General features: G+C 40.4%; 1 protein-coding gene across 8 annotated transcripts; it reads left to right on the forward strand.

The window, feature by feature from the left end:
* The first annotated feature begins 254 nt into the window (after positions 1–254).
* Positions 255–11,483, forward strand: LOC147890200 (transcription factor EMB1444-like). 8 transcript variants are annotated; one of them, XR_015542696.1, is made up of 12 exons: positions 255–726; positions 864–1,097; positions 1,562–1,679; positions 2,471–2,512; positions 2,686–2,742; positions 4,633–6,738; positions 6,826–6,927; positions 8,754–8,894; positions 10,025–10,150; positions 10,419–10,551; positions 10,631–10,758; positions 11,246–11,483. XR_015542696.1 is itself a non-coding variant. In XM_087390177.1 (11 exons), the coding sequence occupies exons 1-11, from the start codon at positions 632–634 to the stop codon at positions 10,642–10,644; spliced, it is 3,168 nt and encodes a 1,055-aa protein (XP_087246303.1). In that variant the 5' UTR covers positions 255–631; the 3' UTR covers positions 10,645–11,194. The 8 variants fall into 8 exon arrangements, 4 of the variants coding, with proteins under 4 accessions (XP_087246303.1, XP_087246304.1, XP_087246302.1 ...); XR_015542697.1 differs by having other exon boundaries at positions 10,678–10,758; XM_087390177.1 differs by lacking the exon at positions 11,246–11,483 and having other exon boundaries at positions 10,631–11,194.
* The last annotated feature ends 1,866 nt before the right edge of the window (positions 11,484–13,349 follow it).

Below are 13,349 nucleotides of genomic sequence, written 5' to 3' on the forward strand. Positions count from 1 at the left end.
TGTATGTATGTGTGTGTGCGTGCGTGCGTGCGTGTGTGTGTACCATGTGTGTGTGTGCACCATGTGTGTGTGTACCATGTGTGCGTGTGTGTATGTATGTATGTATATGTGTGTGTGTGTGTGTCGACCAAAGTGGGAAAATGGGACATGTGATGGCAGCGTTGACCGGAAATGAAGAGAGGGGAGGAAAGGGCGGTTGGGGCAGTAAAGGTGGTAATTCCAGTTAAGGCGGGTGAGACGACGGAAAGGACACAAAAAGCGGACTCTGTGAAGCAGCAGAAGCAGCAACATTTCCAAATTTCCAAAGAAGAAGAAGAAGAAGAAGCCATTTCCAAAAATGCTGGCATGATCCCTGCATCTCCGAGCTCCATCAGGGTTTCCCATCCCTCCATCGCCTTCCCCATCCCTGTTTTTCTGCCTCGATCCTCCCCTTTCCCCTCATGGACGACCTTCCCCTGAGTCGCTCCGCCCCTCCCCCCAAGCGGCGCGCTTTCCTCCGCCGCAAGCTTGCCGGTCGTGGCTCCTGCCGTGCCAGTTAGTCCCCCCCCCCCTCTCTCGCACAGGAGGGCAACCGGGCCAAACCCCTCTCTTGTACGCTCGCAGCAGTCCTCCTCGGCTTTTCTTTCCCGCTATGGCGACCGTCTTGCAGCAGACTTTGAGCAGCCTGTGCTTTCAGACCGGCTGGTGCTATGCTGTATTCTGGAAACTGAAGCGTCGGAGCCGCATGTAAGCAGTCTATTTTCAGTTCGGCTTGTTTCTCTTTGCCCAGATTTCGGGGCCGCAACATGTAGTTCGTGCGCTGGGTATTTGTCATCTTTATTCTGAGATCAGGACAATCTGACCAATGCATTGATGAATTGTAGGGTTCTGACTTGGGAGGACGGGTACTATGAATACTCGAGGTCCTCTGCTGTCTCTGACCGGTTTTCTGCGCCTATGGCTCCCAACTCACGTCTGCTTCATAGTAGCAGTGGCTTGGAATCTGGAGGAAACCCTCTGGATCAGGGAGCTTCTGGGTTTGAAGCTAGCTGTCCGGAAGGGCAAATTGGTCTTGCCGTGGCGAAAATGTCATATTATGTGTATTCCATGGGTGAAGGGTGAGCTCTATCATGCAAAGTTTCAGTTCTTACCTTCGTTGTTGTTGGGCCTGCCGCTATTTTCTTATGCCGTTCCAGCTTGTACACGCTTGCATTTTTAAAAGTCTCATTCGCTTTATACCGTTCCGAGCTCTTCAACTTTTATAATGCACTCGGTCCTTTGTGTTCTCTTCACTCTCGATTCAGTTTTGACTAGAAAGGACTCAGGTTTCTGCAAGATGGTCACTGGATTGTCGCTTGAGACCAAGTTGGCAGAATAATGTTTTGTGTTTCGTCTTTCTTAAAAGATTCATAAAGGGTGTGATGCTTATTGGTAGTTTATTAAGCTTCATGCTTATAGTTAAATGTTGTTTGTTTATGTGCATCGTGGATTTCACTGGGATTGTTGTTCTCTTAGTTAATATATTTTTGAACTTTAAATAAAGGGTTAACTTTTAATATGCATCTTTTGGGCTGGATTTTAGTATCATTGGACGAGTGGCCTTTACTGGCAAGCATCAGTGGGTCTTTGGGTCTAGGGAGAGTAACCGTATGGACGTTGCTCCTGGAGGCGTTCTGAACAATCAGGGTATGCCTGAGAAGGTGGGTACAAGTGCATGTGTGCATATTCACCCCTGTCAATTGTGAAGCTTTTTTATTGAATATCGTTTATGCAGTTTTAGTACCTTTGTGGGCACTGTACTTGCTTTTGAGTGCTCGGAATGTGTATATGGGTGGAAGGCATGCCATATATGTCACAATCCATTGTTGGAAGCTCCTTTTTTATTGTATAATGCTTAGATTGGGAATGAATTTGAGCTTTTCATTCACATATATCTTTCTGCTGTACTAGTGTTGTTATCGGTTTTTTATGAACACAGATGTTTTGTAATATCATAAGTTGTAGTCCGGGTTATATGTATGATGAAATTTATGCTTAAACCTCCGTGAGTTGACTTTTTGAAGGGGTATCTACGCATGCTTTGTTTTATGTTCATGATGCTAAAAATGAGAGTACACCTCTGCTTACATACAGCATGCCAATGCACTGATAATGTTTGTCTACATGGTTTTGGTGGGATGACATTGCAAGGACTACACTTGATTGCCTCTGTGTCTGTACACCTGCTGTAGAGAATGCTGGAATCTCATGTGGCTTTATGTAAATGTTATGGAAAGCTTGACGGCACGCATATAATCTGCTTATTATTTGCAGTGCTGTAAATCGCTTTGAATCTATTTAGATTTATTTTTTGTAGTCTTGAGTTGGGAGGTCCCATCCCCTTTTGTCTTCTTCCTCCATTTCTCTTTGTGTGTATTGGGTGATAGTGTCATATTCCTGCCTTCCATTTTTTCTGTATCTTTGTCTAAATGTGATTTTATGGTAATTACAGTACCCGGATGGATGGCAGAATCAGTTTGCAGCAGGAATCAAGGTGAGAAAAAATAGTTCCAAGTCTCCACAATAATGGTACTATCTGATCTCTGCACATGAGTAGGCCTTTGTGCTGAAACTGGAGTGCCTTCTCAATTCCCTACTAACCCATCATTTTCATTGGGAGTGTGTGTAGTATAACACTTCCTTTGTTTTTTTTTTGCATCATTGCAGACAATTGCAGTCATAGCTGTTCCGCAAGGTGTTGTGCAACTTGGTTCCACTGACAGGGTATGGATTTGTAAACAAAAAAACCGCAAAACAAATCCGTGCATATATTTTATGTTTGAATGGTTCAACGTTAGAAAAGTGTCTGGGCCAAGCTTCAACTTAGAGCACAGTTATTTCTGGCTCTTTACTTTCAAATGTTGGTTCGATTGGGTTGTAATATTTGGAAGGAACTCGATGAATAATAAAAGTGGGATGATGTAGTTCCCTAGAATTCAGTCCAGGACCTGGGACTGGCAGCTAGAGTAATTGTCTTATATACAGTTTCTATCGGTGGGGATGTCATAGTATGTAGTCCCTGCTATGCGTGAGGGAGTTTATGGTTTCCAACCATGTGAGTCATGAGATTGAAACTGCACATGTGTTGTGTTTTTAGATATAGATATATGTTCCCGCCGAATAAGCAGACATGCAAATTTCACCCTGTGAAGTTTTCATCCATGTTGCAGCTTGCTGATATTGTGTTAAATTCTTTCTATCTTAAGTGGTGCATTGCCCTATCAGCTAGATTGACTAAGCTTTTAAAAAAAACAAAAAACTTAGATGCTCGTTTGGGAGAGACTAAAATGGACTTCTTCTTGATTGGCCTTCTCCTTTAGTGCTAGCCTTTGTCACGGCTGAGTCTGCTCTTCACTTCCGGAGTGCTGACAGAAACTCGGTATGATGACCTTTGTATAAAGTATGTGTGGGTGTGAAGTTGTATGTGTGAGCTTATGTTTATACTACGGTCTACCCATACTGCTAGGCGCTGATGATGTCGGTTGGGATGTCATAGTAGCTATTCCCTGCCACGTGTGTTAAGAGTTTATTGTTTTCAACCTTGCGACTGACTACATGAGATTGAAACTGTCCTATGTGTTGTGTTTTTAGAGGATGAGTTTGGATTTGTGGATTTGTATGTGTTAGGGCATATGTTTAAACTTTATACTGTGGTCTTACACCCACTGTTAGGCGCTGATGACATCAGTGGGGATGTCACAGTAGCTAGTCCCTGCTATGCATGATGGAGTTTATGGTTGCAACCTTACGAGTGACTATCATGAGATTGAAACTGCACTATATGCTGTGGTTTTTAGAGGATGAGTTTAGGCATGTTCCTGGATTCATCTAGATATATGTTTCAGCCGAATTAGCAGACATGCAAATTTCATCTTGTGATTTTTTTGTCCATGTTGCAGCCTGCTGATACTGTGATATATTTTTTCTATCTTAAGTGGAGTGTTGCCCTATCAGCTAGATGGTCTGAGCATTTGTTTGCTTGGATGCTTGTTTGGGAGAGATTCAAATGAAATCGTAGTCTTCACAAGAAGGTGTAGCTTGTATGAAGAGAACGTGCACTACGTTTTGATTAGCCTTCTCCTTTAGTGCTAGCCTTTGCACGGTCGAGTCTGCCCTTCACCTCCGCAGTGCCGACAGAAACTCAGTATGAAGACGCTAAGTATGTGTGGGTATGTGGTTTGTATGTGTGAGAGCCTATGTTTATACTATGGTTTACACCCACTGTTGTGTGCTGATGTCATAGTATCTAGTCCCTCCTATACGTGAAGGAGTTTATAGTTTCAATCTTACGAGTGACTATCATGAGATTGAAACTGCACTATGTGTTGTGTTTTTAGAAGATGAGTTTGAGCATGTTACTGGATTCATCTAGATATATGGGCGAGTTGGGGATGTTCCTGGATTCATTTAGATATATAGTATCTATTGAATGGTGAACCTGTTTTATGGACTTGTCCTGGTATTCTCAGAGGCTTGTGTATTTCATACTGCATTCTCTGACTTTTCAGCGTTTCTGTAGCTTTCAAGCTCTAGATCTCTTCAGGTATACATTTGGCTGTTGGGACTTTTGCAAGAGCATAGCTGATATTCTTTGTTTGCTTTTCTGTCATGCAGATGATGGAGAATGTAGAATGGGTCGATCATGTTAAGTCAGTGTTTGGAACTCTTCAAACTTTACCTGGGGCCTTCTTATCTGACTTTCTTTCGAAAGGGCAAGCGTGTAAATCAGCACTAAATACATTAGAGATGTCTGCAATAAACTCATCTGCAGCAGGTGGAAGGCCCGCAACTGGTTATGGAGGTCAACAGCTCTCAAGAAATTTTAATAGTACAAATGCCACTGCACAACAGGCGCATAGATATGGATCCCAAGCAAGGCCAAGCTTACTCAAAGGCTCGTCAATCATGCACGGGCAAGCACCAAAGGTTGAAGCCACAGAGGCTGCTGTAGGCATGCTGGAGGAATCCAAGCTGCAGCATGTGATCAAATTGGGGACTGAGGCACAAGGCTCCGCACCTGTTATAACAAAATTAGACTTTCAAAAGTGTTGTTCAACTGTCCCTCAGGTAAACATGTCTTCAATCCTCAATCAGAAAACACCAATGCCTAGTGATGATATTGTTAAACAGAAAATCCCAATGCCTAGTGATGGTTTGGGGAGCCATTGTCTTAGAGATGTGGAGGAGAAGGAACTTACCAAAAAGCATATGAAAGGGTATCACCAACACTCCCCAGCGGTCTTTGTGACTGGCTATGGTTCAGAGCCAAAAGTTGATCTCTCAGCGGAGTTGCAGAATGGTATCCATCCAGAAGTGAGTTGTAATCGAGAGCACTCAAGTGTCAAAAGAATGCTTTTGATGGACAATCTGTCGGATATTAAAAGAAGCGAGATCTCTGTAGGAACCCCTTTAGTCAATGGAGTTGGTGAACAGCAGCTGAATGCCACCCCCTTGAATGCTTTGACTCCCTTAGTGGGGCATAATGCCAGTGGTACTCGGAATCATCCACCTTCAAGTATGGCAGGCACTTTAATTAACAGCTTTGTAAAACATCACAATCTATTGAACTTGCCTCCTGCCGAACACAATATGAGCTCCCAAGAATGCTCCAGGGATTTTGCACAGGCTGCCCCTGCTTCTTGGAGCATCTGTGGCAGTCATTTAAATTCACATATGGTAGACAGTGATGGAGTTGCAGAAGTGGTTCAGAATTCCTTATACACTATCACAGATCGTGATGTTTGGGGCGGGGAAGGTCTGATCAAATCCACATCCAGTTGTGTATCTGAAAGCACTGTCGGTGATCTAGAGATCATTGGCTTTGGTAGTAAGGGTCAGGCTCCTATTTTTCGGAGCATAGGCTACAACGGCCTTGATGACAGTAGCTTGGATAATCTTGATAGGTACTTACCTTCTTCTTCAAGGGGGCAAAGTGGAAAGTGGGGTTGCTCTTTTGCCATTGGAGATGAGCTATCTCAGGCATTGGGTCCTGCTTTCAGGAAGGGGCATGACAAGGAGTTCTGGGAGGACATTTTACTGCATTCAGGTGGAACTCCAAATAATGAAGATCCAAATCAGCAGACAGTGAAAGCATATGGTTTATGTGAACAAAGTAAGGCAGAGGTAGTTCAAGAGTGGGGCCCAAGCTCTGTAAAAGAGGAACTCAACAGAAGTGCATTTGGCTCACAATTGTCAGAACGCAAGTCAGAACCTTTGCTAAATGCTGTAGTGGACAATTCAAGCAGTTATCTTTCTGCTTCAACAAATGTGGACGATAGCTTTTCTTGTAAAACAACCTTTTCGGGGCTAGAGAATGGGATTCCTGTACCATATAATATAAAAGAAGCAGACCCTAAACATGCAGCTTGCAGTGGTTCCCATGATTGTCTTTCTAAAGTATATATGCAAGGAGTTCCTGATTGTGAAGGCACAGTAGATATAAACAGTGTAAATCAGGTCAGTGATGCCCGACGGCACCTGAATTTGCATATGTCTAGTGACACATCCTTGAAAGGGATGCTGAGTACTTGGACAGAGGAAGGACAAAGTATAAAGTCTGATAATACTCAGCATTCTCAACCCAAGAAGCCGGAAGAACTTGCCAAGGCAAGCAGAAAGAGGGCGAGACCTGGGGAGAGTACCAGGCCACGGCCTAAAGACAGGCAACAAATTCAGGACCGTGTTCGAGAGCTAAGGGAAATTGTACCAGATGGATCCAAGGTGAAAAAGTTGTCTTTCAGTTTTTTGAAAGCTTTAAAATGAGAAGAGTAGCTCCCGCTGACTTTGTTATTTCTTGTGTCATTGCAGTGCAGCATAGATGCCTTGTTGGAGAAAACTATAAAACATATGCTCTTTTTGCAAAATGTTTCCCAGCATGCTGATAAGCTGAAAAAGAATGATGAATTTAAGGTAAAACATCATCTTATCATGAACGTGTCTCTTTTTTTGTATCGTTACTTCTGTCAGTATTGATGACGGATCCTGTAGTGTATTCTTTTTGGAAATTCTTCCATTAAAAACATATGTTAATGATAAATCTGGCTTTTGCAAGGCCGGATGCATCTTGGATAGAGCAATTTATTTTGACTCTGTTCTTGACAAAGCTGTAGACCTTGATGTCCAGGTCTATTGGCCCTGGCTAAATCCCTTGACTTTCGCCATTTTTATTACCCATCTTGTCTTTTAGAGTTGTTGCAAGCTGATCAACTTCTTTCTATTGGGGAGAAGTTGTTCCTTCACTCGACTCCGATATCTCATGTTCTTGCTGATGGGAAGATATGTTTCCAAACAATTTACAGCAGTGGAAACTTTTGTGTCTTAAAATTGTATTTGGAACTTTGCATATGTTGTATGATGTCCAAATCCCATACTTTTCTTTCTTTTCCCATCCATTTGACATTCTTATCCTTTCAATGTGCTTTTACAGTGATTTCATTGTAATTGAAACATGATTTTGCCTTGTTCTCATATTTTCTGACTCTGTCTAGGACGTTTTCCTTTCCAGATGCAGTTTAGGAGTAGAATCATCTTGATATACCAGATTTGCATAAAGTGAAGAATTTTCATCACATTCAAGCTGCTAGTTTGGCATACTTGAAAAAACGCTTGTGGCTTTGCTTTTTTTGTTATTTTCTTGGACTTTTTCTTTGTCCAATTGCTTTTGGCATTCTTCAAAATTTGTACACATGTTGAATTGTCTGTGGCTTGATATGATTGTTTAGGTTATTCTGCAAAATTTGTGTCCCTTGCACATACATAATGGACTTACCTTTTTTGGCAAATGTAATATGAGTTTGCAAATAATGTCAATTTTTTGTAGTTGGACTGCAGAGCGTTATCTGTATCTGCATCTTTTGGTTCCTCTGCCTGAAACCATCACCATAATCATCAGTTACTGGTGGAAACATCTTCAACTGTGCCAAAATCTGTGCCTTTTGGTCAGGTTGCTTGGAATAAATCTCCCTTTATTGATTTGCTCTTTCAATGGGCATCTTCAAATCTATTGGCAAAGATGTATTGACAATAGTGTTACCACATGTTGATATCAATTCATCAACAATCTAGTATTGATTCCTTGCATTAATTGTGCCTTATTTTGAACTTGTTCAATGTCCAATTGAGAATTGTCGAATTCTATTGTCTTGCAATCTTGCATAATTTGACCATGAAATTGTTGGGCTTCTTCTGTATCTTTGCGTTCTGTTATGCTTTTGAAATCTGTTGCTACTCTCATACTTTGCTCATCTGAGTAATCTGTACCATTGTCTTTGTTTGCCAAATCCTTTGATCTTTTTATAAAAATCTTCTAGCAGCTTATGTATGCCTTGCTTAAAAGTTTGCATATATGATATCCATGTCAATTGCACAAGTAAATGCAGTATTTTCTTCAATGTTGACACTCTTGTTATTGCTGAAACTCTTCTAATTGTTGTATTGCTTTTGGTGCTCATTTCCAATCCTTGACCATATCTTAAGCTGATTGCATAGTCTACACAATACTTCAGCCAGGTGTCATTTACAGTACGTATTGTATGAGTCTGTGAATATAGAGTATGTACATGTATTTTGTAACAATCTATAGGTAGATGCAAATACATCTCGCCTTATAAAGTTCTGTTGTGCATAATATCTGTTTTATCTTTATCAGGTATATGCAAATCTGTCTAGATGTATATGACATGATGCACAATGTTATTTTTAAGATGGAACACTTTTTTGTTTTTTTTGTTTGACAGGTGTCGAGCGGTGATAGCAATTCTGTCACACAAGATGAGATGGAGAGTGGTGCAAGCTGGGCTTTTGAAGTGGGTGGACATGAACCTGTATACCCAGTACTTGTGAAGGACCTCAATCAGCCTCGTCAGATGCTTGTGGAGGTCAGACATTTAATCTGAAAACCAGAAACTGGTTTAATTTTACTTTGAATTTGTTTCTAACTTTCAAGACTTTATGTACAAACTTGCATGTGCTTTTGGAGAAGGAATCTATCCTCGTGACTCTTGTGAACTGAACTGCACTTCAAGGGGGGATGCTTGTGTTTTCTTAGATCTTAGACTCTCTCAATCTACCATAGGATTAGAAGTTGATATTTACGATAAATGTGAACAACCTGAATATAGTGGTTTACACATTATAAAAATGCCTCACATTGACTCAAACGTTTCTGATTTGGCAAAATATGGAGTCATTTCTTCTAAATTCCATAGATTTTCCCACCTTTGTACAACTAAGGAGTCTTTTATCACTCAATGTAGTAATTTGATCACTTTACTATTACACAAGAGGTATAATCCAAGGAAAATAATGAAAAAAGTACGCACAATCTTAGATATGAAGTCTTTATCTATGGTGTATCGGCCTTAGGTATGTTTAGAGTGATTGAACATAAGCTGAAACAAAAAGCGGGGAGCTGAATAGCCTGTTTTTCTTTTAGTTTCAAAAGAGAGTTTGATTGAGTATGCTTGTGCTTTCTTAGTTAGGAATGTAATTTTGCCTCTTTGTAGGAAGCGATACATAAGTGTAAAGGGTCCTTTTAGCTTTTTATGTTTTAAATGAGAGAGAGAGAGAGAGAGAGAGAGAGTTAATTCCAGTTTTTTTGAAAGATTTTGTTTTTTGTTTCTTGACTTGCTTGTTTATTTTTGCTTAGTCACCTTCTTCCTTTCTTCTTGTTTTCTTGTTTTCTTTCTCTTTTTTGTTTATTTGACGTATTTTAGTAAGCTCTGGGTTTGCCCAAGAGACCCTGCGGGTCTGTAGAAACCCAGCATAGCTGCTTATGCTTGGGCATTGATGACGACATAAGTGTTGCTTTGCTTACTAAGTATGTCTTCCTTCTGTTTTTCACAAAAGTTTTTGTTTACCTCTTTTTTCTTCTCTTTCATTTTCCCTTTTATTTTCTGTGTAGATTTTTGGTCTTTAGAACAACAGTATGATTGGACTTACTTTAGTCTTACAAAGGTATATTACTTTGCTTATGGGCTATAATCTTACATGCTAAGGATGGATACAGATGTTTTGCGAAGAGAGGGGTCACTTCTTAGAAATTGCAGACATCATTCGAAACTTGGGCCTCACCATTCTGAAAGGGGTGATGGAGTCGCGGACTGACAAGATTTGGGCACGGTTTGTTGTTGAGGTAAAATATCAATCTGGTTTGAAGTTACGTATGTGCTTTGGACTGAGGTGGCTGCAGCTGTAGTCTTTTGTGCCAAAATTTGTTGCCTTTATCTTGCAAGAGATGTCTCATTACTTTTGAGATACATACAATTGTTGTGCAATACCACGTGCCCCTAGTCCTTGGTGTATTTGGCTGACATCGCTGACATCGTTCTTGGCTTCTTATGTCTTAGCCAGCTCTAAGTTGATCTAGTGTTCCTAGAGCTGATGCTTTGTATTGAACGCAGGCGAACAGGGATGTTCACCGAGTTCAGGTCCTGTTGTCACTGATGCGGCAGCTACACCTTGATAACAGCAGCAGCTCATCCATCACTACGGCTAGCCAATCTGGTCCAATCTGGCCTGAGCAAGGAATCGAAAGTAACATCTCTCAAACAATCTGTGGGTTTCAAGAATCGTCATTTGCTGCCTGAGCTGGTCCTTACCCCGATTCTCTCAGGTCTAACCTTGTAATGGTGCTGCGAGTGGGTTCTTACTATACCTCAGGCCCACCATGACTGGCATCAGCGCTTTTGCCTTGGATCATATGAGTTTTCATGCAACCTGTGTCCGTCATTACAGTCACAGGCATGTGTATAACTTTACACAACCAAAAATTTTAGATCTTTTCTCATTTTGCTATCAATTTCAGCATGAACCTTCTTCTTCATTTGATGGTTTGACCTGATGGGATGGCTTTCAACAGGTATGCACTTGAATTTCTTTGAACACCTCCCCTGTTCAACATACTTTTCCAAGTAACTGAAGCCATGGAGTTTTTGTACCAAAAATGTATCACTGGCATTCCATTTTAACCACATTTCTGAAATCTCTGAAATTGGTGGATGAAGATGCTTTGTACTAAGTTATTGGGCTGTGTTTGGGATGTATCACTATAATTTAATGCTAACTGCAGTGTATTTTCAATGTTCGATGAAATCACTAAAGGCTAGTAGAATTTGTTGCATGTCAGTACAGGTGACATTTAAGTTTTGAACACAAAGAGTTGGCTTTTAAAGAGTTGTTTTTTTAATGGATTTTTTTGCAAAAAAGTTTTTTAAATGGATTTCTGCAGGCAATCTTTGGGGAATAGTGTATGATGGATAGATGGGTTTTGATTTCCACCAAGCCGAGTGCGATCTGTGTCAGGACTAATCATTGTTCACTGAGCTAAGTGAAAGTGACTCGGGATTCAATCCTTTTTCTTATTTCCATGTTGGTAAGCTGGGAATGCTACTCCTATGTGTGGATTACTATTGTCCCCCCAAAATCTGCCAATCGGTCTGATTTGCTGCTTCAATGGTTGTTAAATCCAATTTTCTTTTTAATCCTCTGGTATATTGTCATAAAAGTGCAAAGTGCATGATTTTTAATGTAATGCATACAATTTCAGCTATTAGTTAGGTAGTTCAAGGTCTGTTGTGTGAGTGGATGTTCTGTTCTCACTTTGGATTTCCCTTCCACATATCAGCGTGCTGATGTAATTCACACCTCCTTTAACTGTTCCTGTTTGCTCTTACCTGATGAACTGTCTCTTTAATAGATGGTTGAATGAAGGATTGCATGTGACTAGACTACCTTCACTGTTCAGGGCTAGTTCTCTTCATGTCCAAGGTATCCTCATGCCTTTGTTGTAAATACTGTATATGACCACCTTTTGCTTTTTAATCCTAGTTCTTGTCATGCTCAATGTTCCTTATGCCTTCGATGTTGCCAAGAAACAAATTAAAACACAATTCGGAAAGAAATCTGTTTTTATGGACAAATTTGCACATCTCTCTCTCTCTCTCTCTCTCTCTCATGCACGCGCATACACTAATGCATGCTTTGTGAGATTTCGCTATTGCATCATCCACCACCTACAACTACTTACCCCACTATTCATGATTGCGTTTATTGCATTCAAACTGCTTATGTGCTTGTAGTGCAAGTGGGTTTGTCTCGATGCCTTTGCCAAGCATTTGGTTAAATCTTCCTGATTATGTGTTAAGATCATGATACATAAGGTGCATCTTGTTTTGCCATTCACCGTTGATATTTTGCTTAACCACCAGATAGTTTTGGCAATAATCTTTCTTATGAACACAGTAATTCCATCTTTATATTTGCAAGGTGGTGCTTTGGACTATGTCACATATTGCAAAATGGCCTCAAAACATTGAATCTTGTGTGGCCTGCCACCTTTCCTGAAGTGTCGATCATGTGGAGACTCGTAAACTTTGTGCCCTCAATACCAAGTAAGCCAAGATGTTACTGATATTTGTGCACACATCATGTGGCTCCCATCCTTTGAATAGGTGCATCGGTACCCTCAAAACTTGCAAGTCTCATGGGTTGGCAATTCAGTCATGTAGTTTGATTGGTATGAATCATGAAGATTACAAAGTATTACTAGAATGTAAAGTAGAGACATCTTGCAGCAAGGTCGATTAATTTTCAATATGAAGAGAGATTTCAAAAGGAATGAGTTAGTCATTATAATGAAATCATGACATCTTGCCTTGTCCTTGAAATACTCAAGGGAAAGAATAAGAAATGGAAGCAAGACAATGTGCCATACTTTAAATAATCCAAGCAAGGAGAATACATTTAATATCCTTCGTGCATATGGATTTCCAGTACGGTATGCGATATTACATTGCAAAAAATTTAACCAAATATGTAAAACTTATTAATAACTTTCAACACTTATACTTGGTCTTCAACACAATATTAATGTGAGGCACCACAAAGTTCAGATTGGGAAACTTGGATTGATGCATAGATCATCATGAACTCCATTGCAAATAGACTTTAGGTATTGAATGTCTTCCAAGTTGATGTAGAGCAAGTTTATTGTATGACATGCACACAGTTGGTGCCACAGTGGATCATATTGAATTGCTTTGCACACGATTATCTTTAATGTGATTGGTGTATGGGTAGGTGTAACAAAGAAATATAGGCGGCGGTGGATGTTTAAATGCAAGGGCTTGAACATAGTAGGGATGCTTATATATTTTATCTTGCTCCCAATTTATCAAAAGGCTCGGTCTTTGCCATTTGCTTTAGGGAAAGAATTGTGAAAAGTTAAAGAAAGCTTCACGTTGAGGGCAATCAAAGGAGTAGTATTTTAGAACATGTTATATTTACATGGGCATAGTCATGCTAAGGTAGCAACTAGGTTATAGTGTGGATTG

Source organism: Dipteris shenzhenensis, chromosome 19, assembly GCF_047967505.1.
Source record: "Dipteris shenzhenensis isolate YYH24624 ecotype China chromosome 19, Dip_SZ_1.0, whole genome shotgun sequence".
Lineage (NCBI taxonomy): Eukaryota > Viridiplantae > Streptophyta > Polypodiopsida > Gleicheniales > Dipteridaceae > Dipteris > Dipteris shenzhenensis.